Consider the following 22,653-nt stretch of genomic DNA (forward strand, 5'->3'; position numbering starts at 1 on the left):
GAGCATAGCACTCTGTTTGTTTCTGAGTCAGGTTTTCTCTGTGTACACCAGGCTGGCCTTGAACTCAGATCTGCCTGCCTCTGCTGAGTGCTGGGGCTAAAGGTGTGCGCCACCAACGCCTGGCAAGTGTATCAGTTTTGCAGAGAGCCCAAGTTTGGTTCCTGGAACACCTCTGGCTCCAAGGAAATCTGATACCCTCTTCTGGATTCCTCAGGTGCCTACACTCATGTGGCACCGTGGTGTGTGCTCGTGCATGGTGGTGCACACCCCCACACCCCTGTAAAAGGAAAGGCACTCAGAGCGTGCACCTGTGATGGCGGGGAGTGTGGGCACTGTTGGAGACACTTCATTAATGGAGCTATCCAAGGCCTGTCTGCCTTCTGCAGCTTCAGTCAGGTAGCTGTGTGCAATGGAGAAATAGGGTTTAAAGTCCACAGTTTGAGTTTATTTATCAAATCTATGCTCCTTAGACTTGCCTAGAACAAAACTTGAAAAGTTGAGTGATTATTTTACAATAAAGAAAAGCGTGAGCGCAGGGCACAGGCATATGCTGATCTTGCCTGTTTAGTTGAACTTCATCCCAGCCCTCCAGCCCCATTTTTATATGGTTGTAACTGTGGCAAAGGTAGAACCATGCTAATTAAAAAAAAGAAAATTATTACTTAGAATTCTACTTAAAAAAATAATTAGAGCAGAACAAAGAGCAATTTATTAAGGAACGGCGAGAAAGAACTCCTGAGGGTGGGAGGGGCTCCAAGAAAGGAGTGCTTGCAGCAGAAACCTTTAAATAGTGAAAGATAGGGCGGAACTGGCTTTACCACGTGCTTGGTTTTCCTTTCTTCACTTTAGAAAATCTGTATGGAAAACGTAACACTGTTTTTTTTTAATTATTTATTTTATGTGCATTGGTGTTTTTTTGCTTGAAAGTATGTCTGTATGAAGGTGTTGGATCCCTAGAATTGGAGCCACAGACAGCTGTGAGCCTCCCTGTGGGTGCTGGGTTTTGAACCCACGTCCTCTGGAAGAGCAGCCAGTGCTCCCAACCACTGCCATCATCTCTCCAGTCCCAACACTGTGCTTCTTAAAACTTCTATGATCTGAGTAGTCATTGTCTTTTTTTTTTTTAAGATTTATTTATTATATATTCAGTGTTCAGTCTGCACAGATACCTGCGGGCCAGAAGAGGGTACCAGATCTCATTGTAGATGGTGTGAGCCACATTGTGGATGCTGGGAATTGAACTTGGGACCTCTGGAAGAGCAGCCAGTGCTCTTAACCTTTGAGCTATCTTTCCAGCTCCAAGATTTGGGTCTTATAAGTGGCTCCTGCCTGTAGTCTCTGGCACTCAAGAGGTCTGGCCAGAAAGAGGAGGGTTGCTTCACATTCAAGGCCAGCCTCAGGTACAGAGAGACCCTGTCTCAAACAAACAAAGTGTAATGCCTTGAGTAGTTTGTAGTTGCTCATTCCCAGCTCAGGACATAGTCCTGTAACTAGAGGACTTTCTGTGCTCTGTATTCTCAGGCTTTTGTTCTGATATGTAACCATTATCTTAATCTAATACTAGTTGTAATTAGATTTGGGGTCAAAGGAAACACTTGAACTAGCTGTGTGCTCACAGAACATTACTACTGGAGACTTAAGATGATTACAGTGAATTAAAGGCAGCTTCTGAATCCCATGGCAACTCTTCAGGTGGCGTTAAAGGCCATTCTCACCATAACTCAGCCTACCTTCTCAGCCTTTCTCTGCTGATGTATATTACAGACAGACTTGAGCTCAATCAATTATGATTGTCATTTGTTATCTGAAGTAAGATACAGTCCACAGGTGAGCTGTTTGGCCAGGGTTCTGGTTCCTAAGATACAATTGCTTTGAGCACACACTCTGCAATTCCTTACTCTTTACTTCCCAAGCCTCTCACCCTCCACTGTGGTGTCAGAGCTCATCTAGCTCGGAGCCTGACTTCACGCAGACACTTCCACATGGACGCTGCTGACCCTGGGCTTACTTAGGACACATCCCAGATGAGATCAGAATGGCACTGGAATCTCCACGCCCTTCTAGCTGTGTATTATCTAGTCAACATTCTACTGTGTCTTAAGTCTAGAAACCTACTGATACAGGCTGGGTGTGGTGGTGCATATATGCATTAATCCTAGCACTTGGGAGGCAGAGCTGGAAGGATCTCTATGAGTTCGAGGCCGTCCTGGCCTACATAGGAAGTTCTAGGACTACATAGAGAGACCTTGCCTCAAACAAACAAACAAACAAACCCCAGAAGCCTGTTGATACAAGGTTTTCCCATAAAGCAGGCTGTCTTGACCAAGGGCAGAGTACTCCTTCTGTTGAGTGAGAGGCGTTTTTGTTAAGTACCAAGGAGAACTGGAGGGCAGAAGTGCAAGTCTGTTCAGGATGCATTGTGGGTGTCAGTCTGAGTGTTCTTACCTTGACTACTGTAAAACAAAAGAGAGAATATATTTTTTAAAGATTTATTCATTTACTTTCCAGCCCCAAGATAGAATATTTTTGAACTCTAAAGGAGACGGTGTCCGGCCAGGTGGTAGTGGTAGTGGTGGCAGCGGTGGCACACGCCTTTAATCCCAGCACTCGGGAAGCAGAGGCAGGCGGATCTCTGTGAGTTCGAAGCCAGCCTGGTCTACAGAGTGAGTTCCAAGACAGCCTCCAAAGCTATAGCAAAATCCTGTCTCCAAAAAAGAAAAAAAAAAAAAAGAGAGACGGCATCCTCCAACATGCTGTCAGAAGCCCTGAAAGAAAGGGAGAGGCCCAGGATCAGTGCACCCAAGATCTGGAGTCTTGTTCCTCTACGTGACCTATAACACAAACGCTTATGTGTACTGCTCTGAAGAAACAACACACTAAGAAAAATGAGGCGACTGCAAAAGATGCTGAACTTCTGACCAAGAGAATGAAGGGAAGGCCAAGGAAAACGCCAGGAGCTGATTACAAGAGATGAAGGCTAGGCTAGACGAGCTCTTCTGCTTCTAAGTGGGGTCCAGTCCAGAGTGTATCTTTGAGTCACAAGTAAATGATCAGACTTCGGGGGAAACAGTGGTGACAGAGGGCCACCAAGAACGATGGCCTGAGGTTGGTCCCTGGGATACACATGGGGGAAGGAAAACCTAGACCATACTCCCACATATTTTCGTTTGACTGACACAAATATACTTTGGCATGTCTCTACTCCCCCTCCCCCAGTTAAAAGTGTAATAAAACAGTTAATTTTATTTAATACATTTAATTAGCTTAGCACATTAGACCTGAAAACTTTCTGTGTGTTCAGTAGCAAACCCCTAAGGCGGCTGTGCAGTATCCATGTAATCCTGACTCTTACATTTCATAGCAAGCCGACGTCTGCACACTTGGTCAACACTAGAGGATAGGCTCCCTGTGAGGCTGGTTGATTCCTGTGTCCTTCTCTGCCTGCCTGTGAAAATTAGAGGACCCTCTAGGGACAACTGAGGGATTCCTAGTGCAGGCATACTGGGTTGCTGCATGCTGTGACCACGGCTGCTGCTGTTGGTAAATACTGTGCTGACATCTTCAGTGGTCTTCAGGAATCTTCAGGTCACAGTTTTAGTTGTTTTGCCTTTTCTTACATGGCTTTTTGAATAGTAGCTTTATCTCAGGCTTGGTCTGCCTTCTCTTCTTGGTCTGATGTTTCAAATACACATGTGGTGCAGGTCACTCTGGTTCTTGATTAGTTCTGACCCTGCAACCCACTCTTCCCCCTGTAGATTAGTGAGTGAATTCCAGGTGTAAACTATAGCTTTTTCCCTGTGGTTTTATTGGAAAGTTGAAGTGCTATTTGAGTTTAGCCTGGGATCCTTGTGTGAAAGGCAGACAGGTGCTGCTCTGGGAGAGGCCTCGCTGCTGTATTGGCCCACTGATTTGTATTTTCAGTTAATTGTGGTTGTTGGACTAGAGACTGGTTAAGAACAAATTCTTTCCCTGAGCAGGCAGTAGAGAATGCATGATTCATCATCAGATGGTGTGCCCGGGACTGTAATCTTGGATCCTGTGTTTTAACAGAAATTGTTATATTTAAGCCCTGTGAAGCAAGAATTCTTCTGAAGCATCCCAGTAAGCACTCTCTCTGTCTTGTGTACTTCCTTGAAGATCAGGATAAAATGTGCTATTGACTCCTGTGAAGAGTGTCTCTCATGGCTCCTGCCTGCCACTAAGTTCAGGGGTTCTCAAGAGTCTTCCACAGCTGGCACAGGATGGCTTTTTTATCTTTGTTAGTGTTGCTATTGTTTGTCAATTTGATGATGTGGAAATCTTCCAGTATATCAAGGTAGAGGTGAGTGCGGTTCTCATTCAACTTCAACAACACTCCATTCATGACCAGGCTTGACTCCTCTCTCCTCCGTCGCCTGCACCTCCACCCCCAGTTATTTTGAAACAGATGCCAGGCTTCATACCGTCCCATCAGCTGGTTTGGCTTGCTGGTGGTCATATATAGCGGAGGAGTTGCTGCTATTGTCTTCCTTCTGCATTGTCTTCCTGTTTCCTGGTACTTTCTTGGATGTGTTTTGTTTCATTTGATAACCACCCCCACCAGAGAAAGAGTTTCCTGTGTCCATCATGTTAACCCAGTTTTGTCCAAATGTGTTCTTAGAAGGTGCCTGTCTGCCGGGCGTTGGTGGCGCACGCCTTTAATCCCAGCACTCGGGAGGCAGAGGCAGGTGGATCTCTGTGAGTTCGAGGCCAGCCTGGTCTACAAAGCGAGTTCCAGGACAGCCTCCAAGACAATACAGAGAAACCCTGTCTTGAAAAACCAAAAAAAAAAAAAGGTGCCTGTCCCAAAATGTAAGTGTTATATTGGGGGGTGGGGAGATGCTTCATACTTAGAAGGTGCTGGATTGGGGTCAGGGTTATAGCTAGATGGTAGAGTACTTGAGTTTTACAAATAAGCAAACATGAGATAAACAAGCCTATTCTTTTCTGAGAGAGAGAGAGAGAGAGAGAGAGAGAGAGAGAGAGAGAGAGAGAGAGAGAGAGAGAGAGAGAGAGAGAGAGAGAGAGAGAGAGAGAGAGAGAGAGAGAGAGAGAGAGAGAGAGAGAGAGAGAGAGAAAGAAATAAACATTTTTCTAAAAAAGCCAAGCAAAGCAAGGTAGCACATGCCCATATGCCCATAAACCCAGCAGTTGGGATGGGAGGTGGGAAACCAAGAGTTCAATCTGGGTCTCTCTCTCTCTCTCTCTCTCTCTCTCTCTCTCTCTCTCTCTCTCTCTCTCTCTCTCTCTCTCTCTCTCTCTCTCTCTCTCTGTCTCTCTCTCTCTGTCTCTCTCTGTCTCTCTCTGTCTCTCTCGCCACAGAATATAACATGTGGAGGTCAAAGGATAACTTGTGGCAGTTTTCTCTCCTTAGATGTAGGTCCCAGGGATCAGATTCTCCTTAGCCATTATCAACTCAGCCACTTGTTTCCCTTCCCCCCCTAAATTTAAAAACAAAATCTTGGAAGTTGGAGATGGCTCCATTGGTTGTTGATACAGTACCCACTGTGTAAGCATGAAGACCTGAGTTTTTTTGTTTGTTTGTTTTTGTTTTTGTTTTTGTTTTTTGGTTTTACGAGACAGGGTTTCTCTGTATTGTTTTGGAGGCTGTTGGTCCAGCCCGACCTCGAACTCACAGAGATCCGCCTGCCTCTGCCTCTTGAGTGCTTGGGATTTTATTTATTATGTATACAGTATTCTGTCTGCACGTATGCTTTCAGGCCAGAAGGGGGCGCCAGATCCCACTACAGGTGGTTGTGAGCCACCATGTGGTTGCTGGGAATTGAACTCATGGCCTCTGGAAGAGCAGCCAGTGCTCTTAATCTCTGAGCCATCTCCTGAATTTAATTCCCAACACCTGCATAAGAATCTACTGTAGAGCCGGGCGTTGGTGGCGCACGCCTTTAATCCCAGCACTTGGGAGGCAGAGGCAGGCGGATCTCTGTGAGTTCGAGGCCAGCCTGGTTTACAGAGCGAGTTCTAGGACAGCCTCCAAAACAATACAGAGGAACCCTGTCTTGAAAAAACAAAAAACAAAAACAAAACAAAAATCTACTGTAGCCTTGTGCACTGTAATCCAGCCTGGGAAGCAGGAGCTAGGAGGCTCCTGGGTCTGCCCGGCTAGCTGCTGTAGCTGAGTCGGTGAGCTCATGGTTCAGTGAGGCATACTATCTCAGAATAAGGTGGAGGGCTGTGGGTGGTTCAGTGAGTCAAAAAAGGTGCTTTCTGTGCAAGCCTGGGGATCTGTTTGAGTCCCAGGAGCCACATATGGTAGATGGAGAAAACCACCCTAATGAGTTTGTTTCTTGACCTCCACATGGGCGCCCAGGCACACATTCTTCACACACCATGTGCATGCGCGCATGTGTGCACACACATGAAATGATGATGGTAAGATGGAAAGTTGTTGACTTCTGATCTTCACACGTGTGCACATATGTACGAGCACACAGTAAGCTAAAGCCATGACACATTGCTTTGGTAAAGATAAAATTCAAATGCCAAATGATTGATACTCATTTTTGTGGTTCTGGGGGTTGAACCCAATGTTTCACACATGCCAGGCAGGTGCTCTTGCCATTGAACTGTACCCCTGGCTATCCCCTACACATTCTGTCAGTATTTGCTGTCAGTCCCTTATTTCTAGAACAACTATTGTTAGTATTTCTTACAGCTCCTTAATAATGTGTCTCACGCTTTCTGATTCTTTAAAGCCAGTAGGTAGAAATTGATTTTAACTTTGGAAAGAGCAAGAAGTGTGTTGTTTTGCAATGGTTGAGATGGGAGATGGTACAGTGTTGACGTCCAGGTTCTGTAGACTGAACTTTAGTTTCCTGCTCCTAAAAGGAGCATTGAGCAGACTCTGCACTCTCCCGCAGCCCCGTGGACCTGTGGAAGTCCACTCTAGTGTCATCCAGTAGAAATATAACATGAGCCACGTAGGTGGTTTTAAGTGTCCTAAGAGAAAGTGAGATCAATTTCAGCACTGCATTCTCTTTAGTGAATTCCACCTAGAGTGTTGTGTGTTCGAAGCACTAGGTGTTGAACCAGGGTCTTGTGAGTGCCCAGCCTATTATAGACCTGTACAACCAGGCCTGGCTCCCAAAATACTATTGGAATTTCTAGTCAGTGTAAAATCATGAGAACATATTCTCCCTTGTTCATACTGAGTTTTCAGAGTCTACTCACAGCACAGCTCAATGTGGACCAGCTTGTCTCCAGAGATCCCTGAGCACACATGGACTGCTCTGTACAGGGCTGTGTTTTTCTGTGTAGAAGGAAAAGAGTAGAGTATGGTTTCCATTTTGTCCTTTGTTGTTTGGTGTAGCGTCATTTATGTGTGTTTCTTGCTTCTGGGGTTTGGTTGCGTGTGCATGAACACTTTTTCTGGCTCTTCTTTTGCTCTGGCCCAGCATTATCAATAACATTGCTACTTAAAGAAAAGGCTAGAGCAGAGGCTTGAGCGATGGCTCAGTGGTTAAGGGCACTACTAACTGCTCTAACTGAGGACCTGGGTTTGGTTCCCAGCACCCACATGGCAGCTCACAGGAGAGCTAATGACCTCTTCTGCCCTCTAGAGGCAGCATGCACATGATGCAGGCAAAACACAAATCTTTGTTAAAAATTAATTTTCATTCTTACAAAATCAACAATAATAATAACTCCAGTACTTCTGTATAAAGGTAATAATTTTGGTGAACTTGAAGTCTTAGGCAGTAGGCAGTGCCCTTTGGTAGTTCAAGTTTACTCATGAATATTTGATTTCTGTCTTGCTGTTTTTGTTTTTGTTTTGTAGCTCTTGCCACCCTAGAACTCACTCTGTAGTCCAGGGTGGCCTCGCACTCACAGAGATCCACCTGCCTCTTCTGGGTTCAAAGGCGTGCACCACCACATCCCGCTATTTATGAATATTTAAGAGATCAAATAGTGGCAGATGATTTAGGGTGTTAGACAGAGATGTCAGTTTGTGCAGTGATGCTCCTGAGTGAGGCTGTGTGAGGAGCATGGGGGCGAGCTTTGAGGGAGAGGTGGAGTAGGGATTGCTGGGAAGTTGATGACAGTGGTTTCTTCATTGTTTTTGGCAGTACTAGAACTGACCTTGTATGTGCGAGGCAGTAGATCTGGCACCGAGCTAGGTTCTCAGTAAATGGCAATGGTTTTAAAAGCATGTTTTTCTTTTTTCAGGAGTTGCAGATGGCGTTGGAGGATGGAGAGATTATGGAGTGGACCCGTCTCAGTTCTCAGGGACTTTAATGCGAACATGTGAGCGGTTAGTGAAAGAAGGACGCTTCGTCCCCAGCAACCCTGTTGGGATTCTCACCACGAGCTACTGTGAATTGCTACAAAACAAAGTACCTTTGCTGGGTGAGTAGACAGCTGTGCCTCCTCGTAGCACCCACTAACGGCTAAACAAACGAGACTTTACCAGTAACCCAGGCTGGCCTCCAACTCAGAGCTTTGCTGCTGCCGCCTCCCGAGTGCTGGGATCAAAGGTGTGCACCTCCATGCTGGGCCTTCTCAGTTGCCAGTCTGTGTGGTTACCAGGGGGCCTCCCTTGCTCACACCTCCATTTCTAGCTGTCTCTTGACCCCTGCAGTCTTCTGTAAGCAGCTTTGTCTTCCTCCCACCAAAAGCTCTCCTGGAGTTCAGCATGGTGCTACTTTCTCACTTCCTCTTAACGGTTTTTATTGTATTAGTAGTAGTATGTGTGCATGCCCAGATGTGGAGGTCAGAGGGCAACTCAAGGGAGTCCATCTTTTCCTTCCTCCATGTGGATCAAACTCAGGCGGTCAGCCTCAGCAGCTGACACTTTACCTGCCAAGCCATCCTGACAGTTCCCTGCCCCCTTTTTATTGCTGTGTTGTATTTATTTCTTTTGTGTGTGGGGTCATATGTGCCATAGCACATATGTGAGGTCAGAGGACAGCCCCTGGAGTAGGTTGTCTGTCCCAGCACTCAGGTCCTGGAGCTGGGGTGCAGGCTGACAGGGCCTTTACTGGGCCAGCCCCCTGCTCCTCCTGATGTGCTCAGAGGCTGTGCTTGGCTTGGTGGGGGCACTCTGGAGTCTGTTCTAGTGCCTCTGTCAGAGCTGTAGGGCTGTGGGTGATCACTTACTCATGTTCCCTGGATGCCATCTCCCCAGCCCTGGTGCCTCCTTGCACAAGGGCAGCCAGTTACAGTGCAGAAGAAAGCCCTGCTTTTTTGTTTCCTAAAGGGTTTGAAGGGGGGAGGCTATTTTTCCCCCTATACATTTTCTTTCCTTCCTTTTTACCCATGTAACTTAGAGGTAAGAGATAGTAATAAATTTAAGGACATATTCAAGGTTTACTTATAATGTTGGGATTACTGTTTCTTCTAATATCCACTGAAATAATCTTTTGTTGCCATGTTTGATGTGCACACCCCTCCCTGACTTAACTCACACACCTCCAGGGCATTTGCAACTAAACCGGAGCAGAACTGACTGGCACTGATTGACTGAACCTTTGTTAAGTGTAGATGAGAGGTTGATTACACTGTGCTTTGATTTTAAGTTATTGTATTGCTTTTGTGTGTGTGTCAGTGTGTGTCAGATGTCAGTGTTCCTGGAGGCCAGAAGTCACACAGGTGTTGTGAGCCACTCTCCCTGGGTTCTGGAGAAGATGGGTGCTCTTAACCACAGAGCTATCTCCCCAGGCTGCCTTTGCTTTCGGATCCAGCAATTGTTAAAAAGCCTACAAAGGAAATCTACTCTAGGGCAAGCCTTTATTGTTGATGTAAGAGCTCTCAGAAACCCTTATAAACAGCAATAAGTTCTTAAGAATCTGAAAAAGAATCTGAAAGGTTGCTGCCCATGGTGGGCTCACACCTTTAATTCAAGCACTTAGGTTGTAGAGGTAGGTGTATCTCTGAGTTTGAGGCCAGCCAGTTCTGTACAGTGGGACCTGGCCTTAAAAACAATAGTGGGGTCTTGCAGCTGGGGTTCTAACACAGTGCTAGAGCACAGGCCTAGGATATACAAAGCTGTTCAATCCCCAGCACCACAAAAGAAATGAAGCTGAGGGCTCAGACCTAGTAAGGTTATATTATATTTGACTGAGATTTAACCTGGGAGAGTTGCCCAGGCACTTGCCGATGTGGGTCAGTCATGTGAACATCCGACCCTCATCTTCAGCACCTCCTCTCCCATCTGTGTGGGGTCTGAGCCCTGTGCACTCGCAGTCACTGGAAGAGGTGAGGCATGTCATCCACCAGACCACACATGCCTTCAGTCATTGTCCCATCACTCACAAGGACCGTGTTGTTTCCACAGGGGCATGAAATGGTGGCCTGAGGTTGTCAGGGTGAGTCATTGGGGTTTCCTGAGGAGCAGCTCCAGGGCTGTGTTGTTTCTCACTCTCAAGGTTTAATTCCATCAGCTTCCAGAAGATCTTTGTGTGGCCGTGTTGTAATGATGAGTAGTCAGGCTTTTAGGAAGGAAGCTGACGGAACAGCAGGCCACGGGGCAAGTTCTGATAGCCCTCCGGCTGGTTGCAGCACCCACATTTTCCCTTTTGTAGGCACTGGGGGGCTGTCAAGGTCACTGTTAATCAGTCTGCTTTAGATAACAAGGGAGCTGACCTATCATTAATGATGAAAGATGCTACATTAATTCTATACATTAAATTTCACATTTTCATTGAGACAAAATAACAAATATCCAGAGTCCTACCAAGAACACTGAATACTGGTCGCTGTTTTCCTCTTGTGTCTGTGTACAGAATAGTGGCATGTGGTTGTGAGTGCGCTGTGCTTTCACACCCGCTGAGGCAGGCCACAGGAATTCTCTCTCCACAGCTGAGTAGGAAGAAACTCAGGCTGAGTGGCTTGCCTGTGGTGCACATCTGGAGAGCAGTGCCCTGGGATTAACTGAGTGTCTTCACTTGCTGTAACTTTTTTTTTCTTACCCTAAAATGATAGGGTCTTATGAGCCCAAGCTGGCCTCAGACCCAGATTCAGTGTGCGGCCTATGAAACTCGTGCCTTCACCTCCTGAGTGAATGCTGGGATCACAGTTGTGGACCCTACATCTGGTTTCTATGATGCTGGTGACTGAACCCAGGACTTGGTACATGCTCAGAGAGCACTCGACCAGCTGAGCTACATCTCAAACCAATCCTGTTTGTTTTTAACAATTATTTACTTATCGCGCGTGCGTGCATGTATGTGTGTGTGTGTGTGTATGTATGTGTGTGCCCACAGAGTCTAGGAGAGGGCATTGGATGGGTGTGCTGGAACTGCAGTTCCACATGGTTGTGAACCACCACGTGGGTAGTGGGAGTTGAACCTGGGTCCTCTGGAAGAGCAGCCAGTGCTCTTTTTGTTTGTTTTTGTTTTTGTTTTTTGTTTTACGAGACAGGGTTTCTCTGTATTGTTTTGGAGGCTGTCAGACCAGCCTGGCCTCGAACTGACAGAGATCCGCCTGCCTCTGCCTCTGGAGTGCTGGGATTAAAGGCGTGCGCCACCACTGCCCGGCTGCAGCCAGTGTTCTTAACCACTGAGCCAGCTCTCCAATCCCTAATACTGTCTTTTTAATCCACTTAATTTCACTTATCTTCTCTTTGCCAGTATATTCTTTAACACTCTCCTAATGGCTGCCATTCATTGCATAACCCTGCTTAAGGGTTTGCCATGACTTTCCTGGGTTTCTCTGTGAGGGTTTTCTCTTAGTCCTGCTTCTGTGAATGGGGAAGCTGAGCACAGAGCTGGACCGCAGAGTTGGGATCAGATACAGACAGGCTGACCTGTTCACACTGCTGAGTGTTGTGTGACAGTACTTATCTATTTCTGCGCTGGAGATGGAGTGCAGAGCTGTGCTTGTGCCAGCCGTGCCTCTACCACTTAGCTGCCTGCCTGCCTGCCTGCCCTGGTGGCACAGGGGAAACCTGCAGCTCACCCCTGGCTCTGGCTCTTCAGCAGGGTTTTTGTCTTTGAGTCTGACTTGCTTCTCTTACTGTCCTCTTACACGGCTCCTTTCAGGTAGCCCTGCTGGATAAAGAATATGTATGTTTTCAGAACTGTGTGTCTCTCAGATTCATCTAACCCAATGCCTCCCAGATTGAGGGTGAGTGGGTTCCCTGCATTCTGGGCAGCCCTGTGTTTTCTTCTTGTGGTTCTTGTTGACAGTTGAGAGAACTGGCTCTAAGTGCTATTCCACATGCACAGGCATGTTCCATTTGTTCCTTGGTGCACTGGTGGAGGCAGGAACAGTTATTGCTGCAGTCAGCGAGGCCAGAGACTGTGGGTCTTGTGCAGTTGTGGAAAGTGAGCAGGTTGGTCTGCAAGCCACTTGTGTCGTCACAGTGAGTCATCAGTCTCCAGAAAGTGTTTCATGGCTTCAGCAGATGGCAGTCTGGTTTAGAGGCTGGCTATGTCCCTGTCTTAAATGTTAGTAAGTTTAGTGAAGTCTTGCTGCCATGACTAAAGAATAGTGTCAGGAGCAGTGCCTTTGTTCAAGTAATTAAGTATTAAAACACGGTAACCTGCTTTGGATCCTTTGGAGGTACTAGTCCCTGGCACTCAACACTGCAGGAGGAAGAGTGTGCACCTTGGTGGCCCAACTGCTGTGCTGCCACACCCCTTGTCCTCGGCACATCAGCCCTACTTAGGTTATTGCTGTAGTTCTTGGGTGGGGACAAACCAGGGTGGTCCTTTGTAAAGAGATTCAGACCAAAGCTGCTCCCTGGAGTCGTGCTGATTGGCAGCAGCCCAGGGGAGACAGTGAGCGGTTGTCCGTTTTCTTTGTAGGTAGCAGCACAGCCTGCATTGTGGTACTGGACAGAAGTAGCCACCGCTTGCACACAGCGAACCTGGGTGACTCTGGCTTCCTGGTGGTCCGGGGCGGCGAAGTCGTGCACCGATCTGATGAGCAGCAGCACTACTTCAACACTCCATTCCAGCTCTCCATCGCTCCTCCTGAGGCTGAAGGGGTCGTCCTGAGTGACAGGTAATTCTGCAGCCCTTCCTGGAGCAAGATGTAGCTTGCCCACAGCTCCCCCCTTTCCTCTTGAGAATGGGCACATTTCCTGTGAGAAACTGCCCATCCACAGGAGCAGCCAGTGAGACTTTGCAAGGGGTTTAGATCAGACTGGGTATCCCAGCCGAACCAAGCTGTTGAGGACATACTGTCACGTGAAAGAGTTGTGCAGGGCACTCGGCATTTCCATGCCAGCACCACTGACTGCAGGGTGTGTTAACTACACTAGGAGCTGAGTCGCTCAGAGGCCTCTCCCTGTGCAGGTTTCACCATTTCAAGGGGAGCCCGGCAAATGCTATCTTATCTGTCAGAAGATGCTCTTCATACATGCACCCAACAAAAGTGAAGTCAGTGTCAAGGCCTGATTCCGACCCTGGGGGGCTCACTAGACTGTTGTCTTTCTTGTTGATTGCTAATGTCTCTTAGTTTATTTTTAAACTTCCAGGGACCTTTGAAATTACCTTTTAGTTGCCCTTTTTGTAGACTAGAGTAAGTAAGGCTAAGGCTTGGGCAGCACTTTGCTTGGCCACCAGCAGCCTCCAGTGAGTTCTTTTGTGAAGAAACTCCTAGCAAATGCTCTTTGTGTTTATTTCTTTCTTTTCTGCCTATTACCTTTTAGTGAGTCAGATCCTAAGGCCAAACTAACAAAAAACAGGTATTTCAGCCGGGCGGTGGTGGTTCACACCTTTAATCCTAGCACTCGGGAGGCAGAGGCAGGCGGATCTCTGTGAGTTCGAGGCCGGGCTGGACCGATAGCCTCCAAAACAATACAGAGAAACCCTGTCTCGTAAAAACAATACAAACAAACAAACAAACAAAAAAAAACACAGGTATTTTTGCCATCTTTAATTTTGTAGTGAAGATATTGTATAATTGGGTATTTGGTGATGTCCATTTAAATAATCTACTTGTTAGGTAGGTTGGACCTGTAATCCTGGCACTCAGGAGGTTAAGACAGGAGGATTACCAGTTTGCGGCCAACCTGGGATATATATAGCAAGACCCAGGCTTTAAAAAAAAAATGAGAGCGTTGATCCTGAGTCTTAGAAAGGGAAGTACTTTGTTTGAGCTTTCAGGCCAGCTGATTGCCTTAGCTAGAAGAGCATCTGATGAGACATTTTACTGTATTTGAAGATTTTTATTTGCTTTGTGTGTTTGGAGGTGGTGTATGTGTGATGGCACAAGTGTGCAGGTCAGTTCTCTCCTTCCAGGATGTGAGTTCCTAGGATCAATCTTGGGTGTCAGGTTTGGCAGCCGGTGCCATCCCTGAGCCATCTCGCTGAACCAGCCCTCTTGTGTTATCGAGTGGGCTGTAATGCACAGTCATTTGGAGTAAAGACCTCAGTGGATACCAAACTCAGCTGACAGCTTTTGGATCATGACGCTTCGTTTTCCTGATTTGCTGCTGCCTGTTTTGGCCTCTGAGTACCAGATCTGCAAGCAAGATTTGGGACAGGCAGGCTAGCGGCACACTCTGCTGGCCTGATGAGGTGGAGGTGGCTGCCTGTGGAGCCTAGCTTGCCAGCATGTGACTGTGGCTCGTGTTTCAGTGCAGTCGAGAGTTTCCAGCGGCACAGTGTGTTCAGTCGGAATGGGCAGAGCTGCAGCTGGCAGAACACCAAGCTCGTGGGTGGGAGTGTTAGCAGAGCACAGACTGTCCAATGGGAGTGAGGCTCCCACAGGCAGAATGGCAAAGGCCACTTGTGGGGAAAGAAAAACCTCAGCATAAAACAGAGCCCCCGTGCTAGCCTGGTCATTAATCTGCACTTCTGGAACCTGACACGCTTGCAAAGACAACAGGCCACAGTCTTGTATATTTGTCTTGATTTTTGCAGAAGGGACTAACCAGTTTCCCCCAGTATGATGGTGGCTTTCTCTTCTGCTACATGTCATTCGTTGTCACTCGTACCTATAAATGTGTGCTGCCTCCTTCCCTCAGCCATTTGAGACTGAGCCAGGGGTTTGCTCGGGGCACTGTGAAGTTCCTTAGGCAATGACAGGGCTGACTTTGTGTTTTCTGTCTCACCACTTACACACAAGTGTGGGGTTTCTGTTAAGCCTGGGGTGCTTTGGCTCTGGCCCCTTCTCAGTGTCCAAGGTTTCCTTTTACTTTCTCTGCAGGGTCAGGCAGATGATTAGACTCCTTTGCTTGCCTTTTCAGCCTGAGAAACCGTGACGGTGGCCTCAGGAGTGACGGAGGGTCAGCCTCACGGGACTGTGAACTCCTGCCTGCATCTCCCCCATCCTTAGATCTGAACATCTCCCGTCTCTTTCTTTTAAAGTTGTATCCAGTGGCACTTACCTGTCATCTCAGCACCCAGGAGGGCGAGGCAGGAGAATTAGGAGTTCAAGTCCAGCCTGGGCTGCATGTTGAGACCTTCTCTCCAAAACAAACTAAACAAAAAAAGTTGTTCAAGAAACAGCAGTCTCGTTCTACCCCTGCTGCAGCTCATATTCTTTAGGAGGCTCTAGGGCTAGGCTCTCTCCAAATTGGTGCTCTGAGCTTAGACAGTTCTATGCCCATCTCTCCTTTCAGAAGGAGTTGTATCTACTACGTATTCCTGCCTTTTCTGTTTAACAACATATAAAGGTTTCCTCTCAATTGGGAGGGTTTTTGTTTTTTGTTTGTTTGTTTGTTTGTTTTTTGTTTTTTCAAGACAGGGTTTCTCCTGGAACTCCCTTTGTAGACTAGGCTAGCCTCGAACTCACAGAGATCCGCCTGCCTCTGCCTCCTGAGAGCTAGGATTAAAGGTGTGTGCCACCACTGCCCGGCTGGGTTATTCTGTTTTTGCAGTGAGTCATTTAACATGTTTCCTGAAGCTCTACGTGGCGGGCACACTCGAGCATGGTAGGAGACGCACAGTCCTTGACTGCCGAAGTCTCTCTAAGGTGTCCCCAAGTAGTCATTCTTGTGGGGGCTCCTGTTCTCTGGGTACCCAGCCTCCTGAGAGCCAGAAGGGTGTGATGGTGTGCATAGGGAATGACTGGGATCTGAGGCTGCAGGCTGGAAAGGAGAAGTCCTTTCCACAGGGCCTAGAGGAAGTTAGATCTGCCTCCCTCTTGAGCCATGTGACATGACTGATCTAACTGCCTGGATTGAGTTTTACATGGTGGCTTCTGTAATTAGCCCTTGAGACATTTAGGTGGTGCTTTCAGCTCATTTTCTCGTATGACTTTATGTTGCGGGGTGGGTTTTATGCGATGGCACGAGTGTGGCGGTCACCGGGCACTTGTGGGAGCCAGTTCTCTCTCTTCTACTTGATGGTGGTTGCCCTTGCTGCTGAGCCGTCTCACTGGCTCAGCTGTGCTTTAGCTGATGCCATTGCAAAAGCTTTACTGCACTGTAAAACTCTGGGAGCAGGACGTTGACCTGTGTCCACAGGGCTGCCTTGACCTTGCTGTCCCTCTCCTGTTCTTGCCACAGCCCCGACGCTGCTGACAGCACGTCTTTCGACGTCCAGTTAGGAGATATCATCCTGACAGCAACAGATGGGCTCTTTGACAACATGCCTGATTATATGATCCTCCAAGAGCTGAAAAAACTGAAGGTAATGAGCTTGGAGCCTGGGGAGCTGTGCTCTCTGCACTGCAAGTTTATTGCGTCCCTTGCATTGTCCCCAGGTTGGTTTGGGAAGGACTGTTTTCTGAACTTCAGGGAAGTAATGGATAGGGATATTTGGAAGAGAACTGGGGGAGGCCCTTGCCTAAGCCTCTCCTCCATGGGGGCTCGGGGAGTGGGAGGGCCTTCTCATTTGTGTTTCTCGTGGCGTTTTATGCCCTTGCCTGTCCTTGTCTCCTTTTATTCTTACACACACCAGCAGCTGCTGAGGCTGGAAGGTCAGGAAGCAGTTAGACCAGAAGGCAGTCCAGACAGCTGGGATCTGAGTGTGACCCGAGCTGCAGCTGAGAGAAGTTTGGCATCTCCTACAGAAGGTGGGAGGCCGGAGACTAGGCTCCCAGAGTCTCTTAGCCCAGTACAAGTATGGCTGACAGAAACTAGCTCTTGTAATGCATTTCCTCACCATTCTGCCTCGAGTGTCTCTTCTGAAGCCCAAGAAATAGTGTCTATAAAATGGGAATTAGCAAAAGTCTTGTCCTTTAAGGTGGCAGAGAAGATTAACCAAAACCACGAGAATATGAGAAGGGAGTTTTGATGCCTTTCTGGCCTGTGGTGCTCTATGCCTGCTACGTGTTCCCATGTAGTATATGCAGCCTGTGCTGATGGTGGTGAGCAGAAAGTATGTACGCCCTACACACACACACACACACACACACACACACACACACACACACACACCACACCATACACATACACCATACACCCCCCCACACACATTTGGGCTTACAGTCTAGAGGTGAGCAGCTGGGAAAGAGAGGAATATACCATCTGGGTTGCTGGCACGTGAAAGGGGATAGAAGGTGAGGGACTGCGGCCTTGGCTGGCAGGGGAGCCTCTATAAGGAGGTGTATGGAAGCACAGATCTGCTGGGTTTCCATTTAATTCCTGTAGACATTTATTGTTTTCATCTTATGTGTGAATGTGCCTGGGGAGGCAAGAAGAGAGTGTCAGATCCCCTAGAAGTGATGAGCGGTCGTGTGGGTGCTGGGAACTGAGCCTGGGTCCTCTGGTGGTTGATGTTTAGACTGAAGGACTTAGCTCCTTTGAAGTCAGGTCTGAGGGAGGTGTCCTCATCCTTTCAGGTCCATTTTGTAGATGAGGGGTGGAAGCAGCTAGGACAGGGCATGGCCAAAGAACACAGCGCAAAGCAAGATTCTTCAGAGCGGTAGCAAGCCTGAGGCGCCCTCAGCACAGCCTCCACCAAGCTGCCTCCTACTTAAAAAGCAAATATGACTGGCTGGGGTGTGTTCCCAAACATGGAGGCTTCTGAGGCGTCGTGAAAATGTGGCCAGAACCCAGCTTTTAGACCATCCTATTTTAGCATGAATATCTTAAAATTTTCAAATGAATATCTAAATTGAAGATCTGGGACTGTTTAAACCAAAGGCTTTCTCTTGGTGCAGGCCCATAATGGGCTTCCTGGTTGTCTCCATGTCTTCTAACAAGAATAAAGCTTAAGAACTCAGGGAGAGGGGAGTGTTCAGGTAAACGGTCTGCCTTTCACAGTGCTGTCTGCATGTCTCTTAGGCAGAGCTCACATGAGGCATAATGGTAAAAATAACTCAGTCCTTTCATTTTAGAACTCAAATTATGAGAGTATACAGCGGACTGCAAGAAGCATTGCCGAGCAAGCGCATGAGCTAGCCTATGACCCAAATTATATGTCACCTTTTGCACAGTTTGCGTGTGACAACGGATTGAATGTGAGAGGTAAGCATTCTCTGGAAGGCTCTGAGGTCTGCGTGAGAGTGTTGAAGTGACCTTCCTCTCAGCAAGGTCGGCAGGGATAGCAGCCAGTGTGTCGCTCCCTCGCTCCCTTGCTCGCTTCTCCTCTGAGGGGCCCTTCAGAGCTGACCTTGGCTGGATGAGAGGCAGGTGGAGCCTGAAGTTCTTTATTCCACCACTGCCCTGCTCACCCTGGCTGGGGTCACAGTCCCAGCAGCCTAATGCTCTGCCCCTCAAGTGGCTGATTGGAACTGCCACAGTACCTGGTCATGATGTGCCCCAGCTGGGTGACGTTGGTGTCAGGGTTGTGGACTGCCTGGCTTTTGCTAGTGTAATATGACATCCACATTAGGACCGCACTCATGGGATGCTGCTGGAGCTGCCCTGCAGACATCCATTGCAGCTCGTGCGATGCTGTGGGCAGGCCACCTGCACAGCCACCATGTGGGGAAGCAGCAGGCGGATTTGGAGCAGTGTTTTAAAATTTCAGTTAAGTGACTTTTTTGTTTTAGTTTCTTTGAAACAGGGTCTCAGATAGCTCAAGCTAGCCTCAAATAAGTGGTGATCCTCCTGTCTCAGCCTACAAAGAACTGAGATTATAGGTATGCAGTACCATGAGTACCATGCGCTGGCTTCTTGTTAGCTTTGGAGGATGGTATGATGTAACATAGGCTGGGCTTGAACTCCCAATCTTCCCAAACTCAGGAGCTTGCAGCTTTAATTGTTTCTCCACGCTGGTGCCCTGGCAAGCCAGACCCACTGAAATGTGAGCACTTGTCTACAGTGCTCACCTGGGCCCCATCTTTGATTGACTCTTCCTCACACATACTGATAAGTTTCGTTCTTGTTTTAGGTGGAAAACCAGATGACATCACTGTCCTCCTCTCAATAGTGGCTGAGTACACAGACTGATTAGCCACACTGGCGACTCCTGCCTTTCTCTTGTCGCCCTACTTGTCCCTGCCATGTGTGCTGATCCTGCTGGCAGGACCACGTTCCTTTGCCACTGATCTCAGTGGCCAATGATGGATGCCTGGCCCATGTGTGAGACCCATTGAGATCCTTGTTGAGAACCACTACTGTCATCCACTAGCCGGGACCTGCTGGTGACTGCCAGGAGAAGCGAGGTGACCGCTCCCTTCTCCCGGAGGTTCTCAAAGCCTTTTACTTGTCAAAAGCTGTTGAAGTTTTTTTGAAAATAAGTAATATTGGTAAAGTGAATTCAAAATTTCAGTGTGTTAAAGGGATGTTAACATTCAACAAATAGTAAACAGTGACATATCTACCAGAAGACACACAGACCCTCCTTGGAGAAGCCCCGTGTCCCACAGGCGCAGTCTCTGCTAGGCCTGGTGTGGCTTTGTGTTTTCTGTGTAAACTCCTGTTTTCCAGGAGCCACAATCCTGCTCCAAAACTGTGTGCTGGGTTATGACATCTCAACCCTAGCAACCTACAGTTTTGGTTACAAATTGGAAGAAAATTTTTGTTCTATGGATGCAAATATTTTGTGCTTCTTAAAACAATGCTTAATTGTGCTGCTGTGATTGAAGCTATGGCAGTTTATTGGTTTGTCCAGGTCACAGGGTAGAGGCCTGGCCCACAGGAGGGATAGAGGAAGGAGACTCCTTATAAAGTCCATTGATGGAAAGGCACCGCAAAACTGCAGAAGTCCTCAAAGCCTGAGAATCAAACGCTGCGACTGAAGTCGTCCGCTCTGCCTGTGAGGATTGCCTGCCCCGGGCCTTCCCGGGGTAGAGTGTGCAGCTTGGAATGGGGTTGGCTGTGGACAGCCTCGCTCCTCCCTCGGGAGCCTCACACCCTTAGAGCCTGCCCCACCTGCACTGTGTCTTCAAGGTGACAGCGTGGTGGTTGCAGCACAGAGTCCACAGGGAAGCTAGTGAGACTGGCATTTGCAGTGACCCCAGCTGAGTGTGGGGTTCTGAGTCCAGCTTAATGTTTACAGTTCAATAGCCATTTGCAGTAGGTGACGCCCTTCTCAGACTTCCCATTACCTGCAAGCGCACACTTACTCTTAAGGGTTATGTACAAGTGACTGCTGTAAAGATATATATTTTTGGGTCCGTTCTTTTCCTTTAACTTGGTGGTAGAAAACCGTATATACTTAGAAGTCCTTAAGTTAAAGCCGTGTTTTCTGTGCAAGTCAGGTAACGGTGTGAAGATCTTGTGAGCAACCACACACAGCCCTTCCTCTGCAGGAGACACTGGCTCTCTGGTTACTGCATTGAACTTGTGTTTGAGGTTACCTCAACTTGTTTTTAAAAGATTTTGTCTGTGAGTTTGTATATTTGAGTAGCTGTCTCTTGTTTTATTTAAATTGTTTACCATGTACCATGTACATGTCATTGCTGTATCTCAGTGCATCATGCTTGTAACAGGCATTTCGTTTATAAGAATGAGTTACTCATTTGTAAGCTGTTCAGTAATTTATCTACTATTCCTAAATTGGCATAATGTTAGATTCCTATATTGAATCACATTTAATTACATGTCAGAATGCCTTAACTACCCTAACCTGACAACACTGAGTTCTTTGGTGAGGAGATACAGGGCCGGGTATGGAGGGGACTGGAATAAGGAGATGTCATGCTCTGTTGATCACGGAGCATGAGGGGCACGTGGTGGGTATTTATTTTGCACAAACTCTTTGCAGTGTCTGTGTTTAAAACAGTACGGTTGCATCCAGACAGGGTGTGTGACCCTAGGACTGACTACTTCACCTCTTCTGTGTGGTTTGTAATTAGCTTCTGGTCAGAAGTATTGTTGTAGCCTTACAATCTGGATATATTTTGCATTAATTTTCCAATGCCGACTTTTAATTCCTACTAAGAGCAGAGCTGGTCAAGTGCTGGCTTTTTTTCTGCTCTTATTTAGCCCATCAAGCAATCTTTATAAAGGTAGATTGGTGTATTTTATACAATTTACTTACTTAGTCAACTCACTTTTCTGAGCAGTGATTGTTAGAAAGGGACAATGTGGCTGTTCTAGTACACTGAAGACCACGGGGCAGGCATGGAGGTTCAGAGTGGAAATTACTTTGGGCCTGGCACATGGACTCGCAGTGGCGTTTACATATTCCGTTTGCTTCTCCCTGTCCTTTTGTTACATGCTTCATTTTATGACTGTCAGAGGTCAGGTGGAGTGAGTGCTGCCTCAGTCCCCCATGTCCAGGGGCTCGGTCACACACCCCTCGATAGGTCCGATTTGGAACCTGGTGTGCGTGCATTGTATTTTAAATCAAGCAATGTAAGCACTCATACTTGTCTCATGGAGTGAACTTTTATAACAAAGAGAAATTTGGGTTTTAATTTACAAATGGCAAATTATTTATCCCTCTCTGGATGCACCAAAGACCAGTAAAGTTTATAGCTTTTCCATCTATATTTATAAAGCAATACTGTATTATAAAAAAATCACTATTTTTATCACATGCTTGAAATTATTTTGTTCTGTTTTAAATATGTGCACTCTAAACATATCAGAACCTTATTTCTTCCTATGAACTTAAGCTGCCTGCGCACAAAAAATAAATAAGATTACCAAATGGAGATGAAGTAGCTAGAGTCCCTAGGCTCTTAAAAATTGAAAACAATGAGGGTGGAAACAAGTTATTTGTCCCGAGTTACTGTACGTGTTGACGTGGTTGATAGGTACTAATTCACAAAGAATCCATTCCAGGTGTGCGTGTCTGGGCTGGGCTGTGTCTGGAGTAGAGTCTGAGTATGAGCTTTCTGAGGCAGGAGAATTCCCTTTCCTGCCGCTGCCCTTGTTCTGGACGAAGTAGGCAGCAGATGGAGACCTCACAGGGCTTCCATCCTGGTGGTGAGTGTTGTGGAGGTGGCTGGCAGGGTTGGGTAAGACTGTACATGTTTGTACTTTTGGGTAGGTTCATGGCTCCTTGTCACTGTACACCAACTATCTTATACCAAAAAAAAAAAAAACTGCTTATAAAGCAAAATACGAACCAGAAGACATTTGGATTCTATTTCTTTCAAGAAAGTAAATTTATCACAAAATTGAACTTCTCCAGTAAAGCAGTGTCCATGTCACAATGTAACTGTTAGCAGGTAGTCTGTGGCAAAGGTGACTAAGTGATGAAGCAAATCTGATCTGTGTGTACTAATGAACTGTGCTTTCTGTTGAGACTATCATTGTTTGTCCTGTAAGAGGCAATGATCTGAATCGCTGTCTGAAATATAACTTATGCAGGAATAGTTCTGTAAATACATTTAAGTAAACTGTAAAGATATTTAATAAATAGAGTATTTATACTAATTGCC

The 22,653-nt window shown here is 47.0% G+C and overlaps 1 protein-coding gene across 3 annotated transcripts in view; it reads left to right on the top strand.

The window, feature by feature from the left end:
• Pptc7 (protein phosphatase targeting COQ7) overlaps window positions 1-22,653 on the top strand; it is a 39,853-nt gene that overhangs the window by 16,028 nt on the left and 1,172 nt on the right. For 2 of the 3 annotated variants that reach the window (XR_005870915.1, XR_005870914.1), the window contains exons 2-6: window positions 8,203-8,382; window positions 12,783-12,981; window positions 16,436-16,559; window positions 18,211-18,340; window positions 19,209-19,482. Coding sequence is in view for 1 of the 3 variants with exons in the window: in XM_040731067.1 (XP_040587001.1) it covers window positions 8,203-8,382; window positions 12,783-12,981; window positions 16,436-16,559; window positions 18,211-18,340; window positions 19,209-19,267 (692 nt within the window). In the remaining 2 variants the exon portion in view is untranslated. Of the gene's footprint in view, window positions 1-8,202; window positions 8,383-12,782; window positions 12,982-16,435; window positions 16,560-18,210; window positions 18,341-19,208; window positions 22,649-22,653 lie in introns of those variants that run through there. The other variant, XM_040731067.1, reaches the window with a different exon arrangement.

This window comes from Mesocricetus auratus, unplaced genomic scaffold (genome assembly GCF_017639785.1).
Source record: "Mesocricetus auratus isolate SY011 unplaced genomic scaffold, BCM_Maur_2.0 Super-Scaffold_100025, whole genome shotgun sequence".
NCBI classification, from domain to species: Eukaryota; Metazoa; Chordata; class Mammalia; order Rodentia; family Cricetidae; genus Mesocricetus; species Mesocricetus auratus.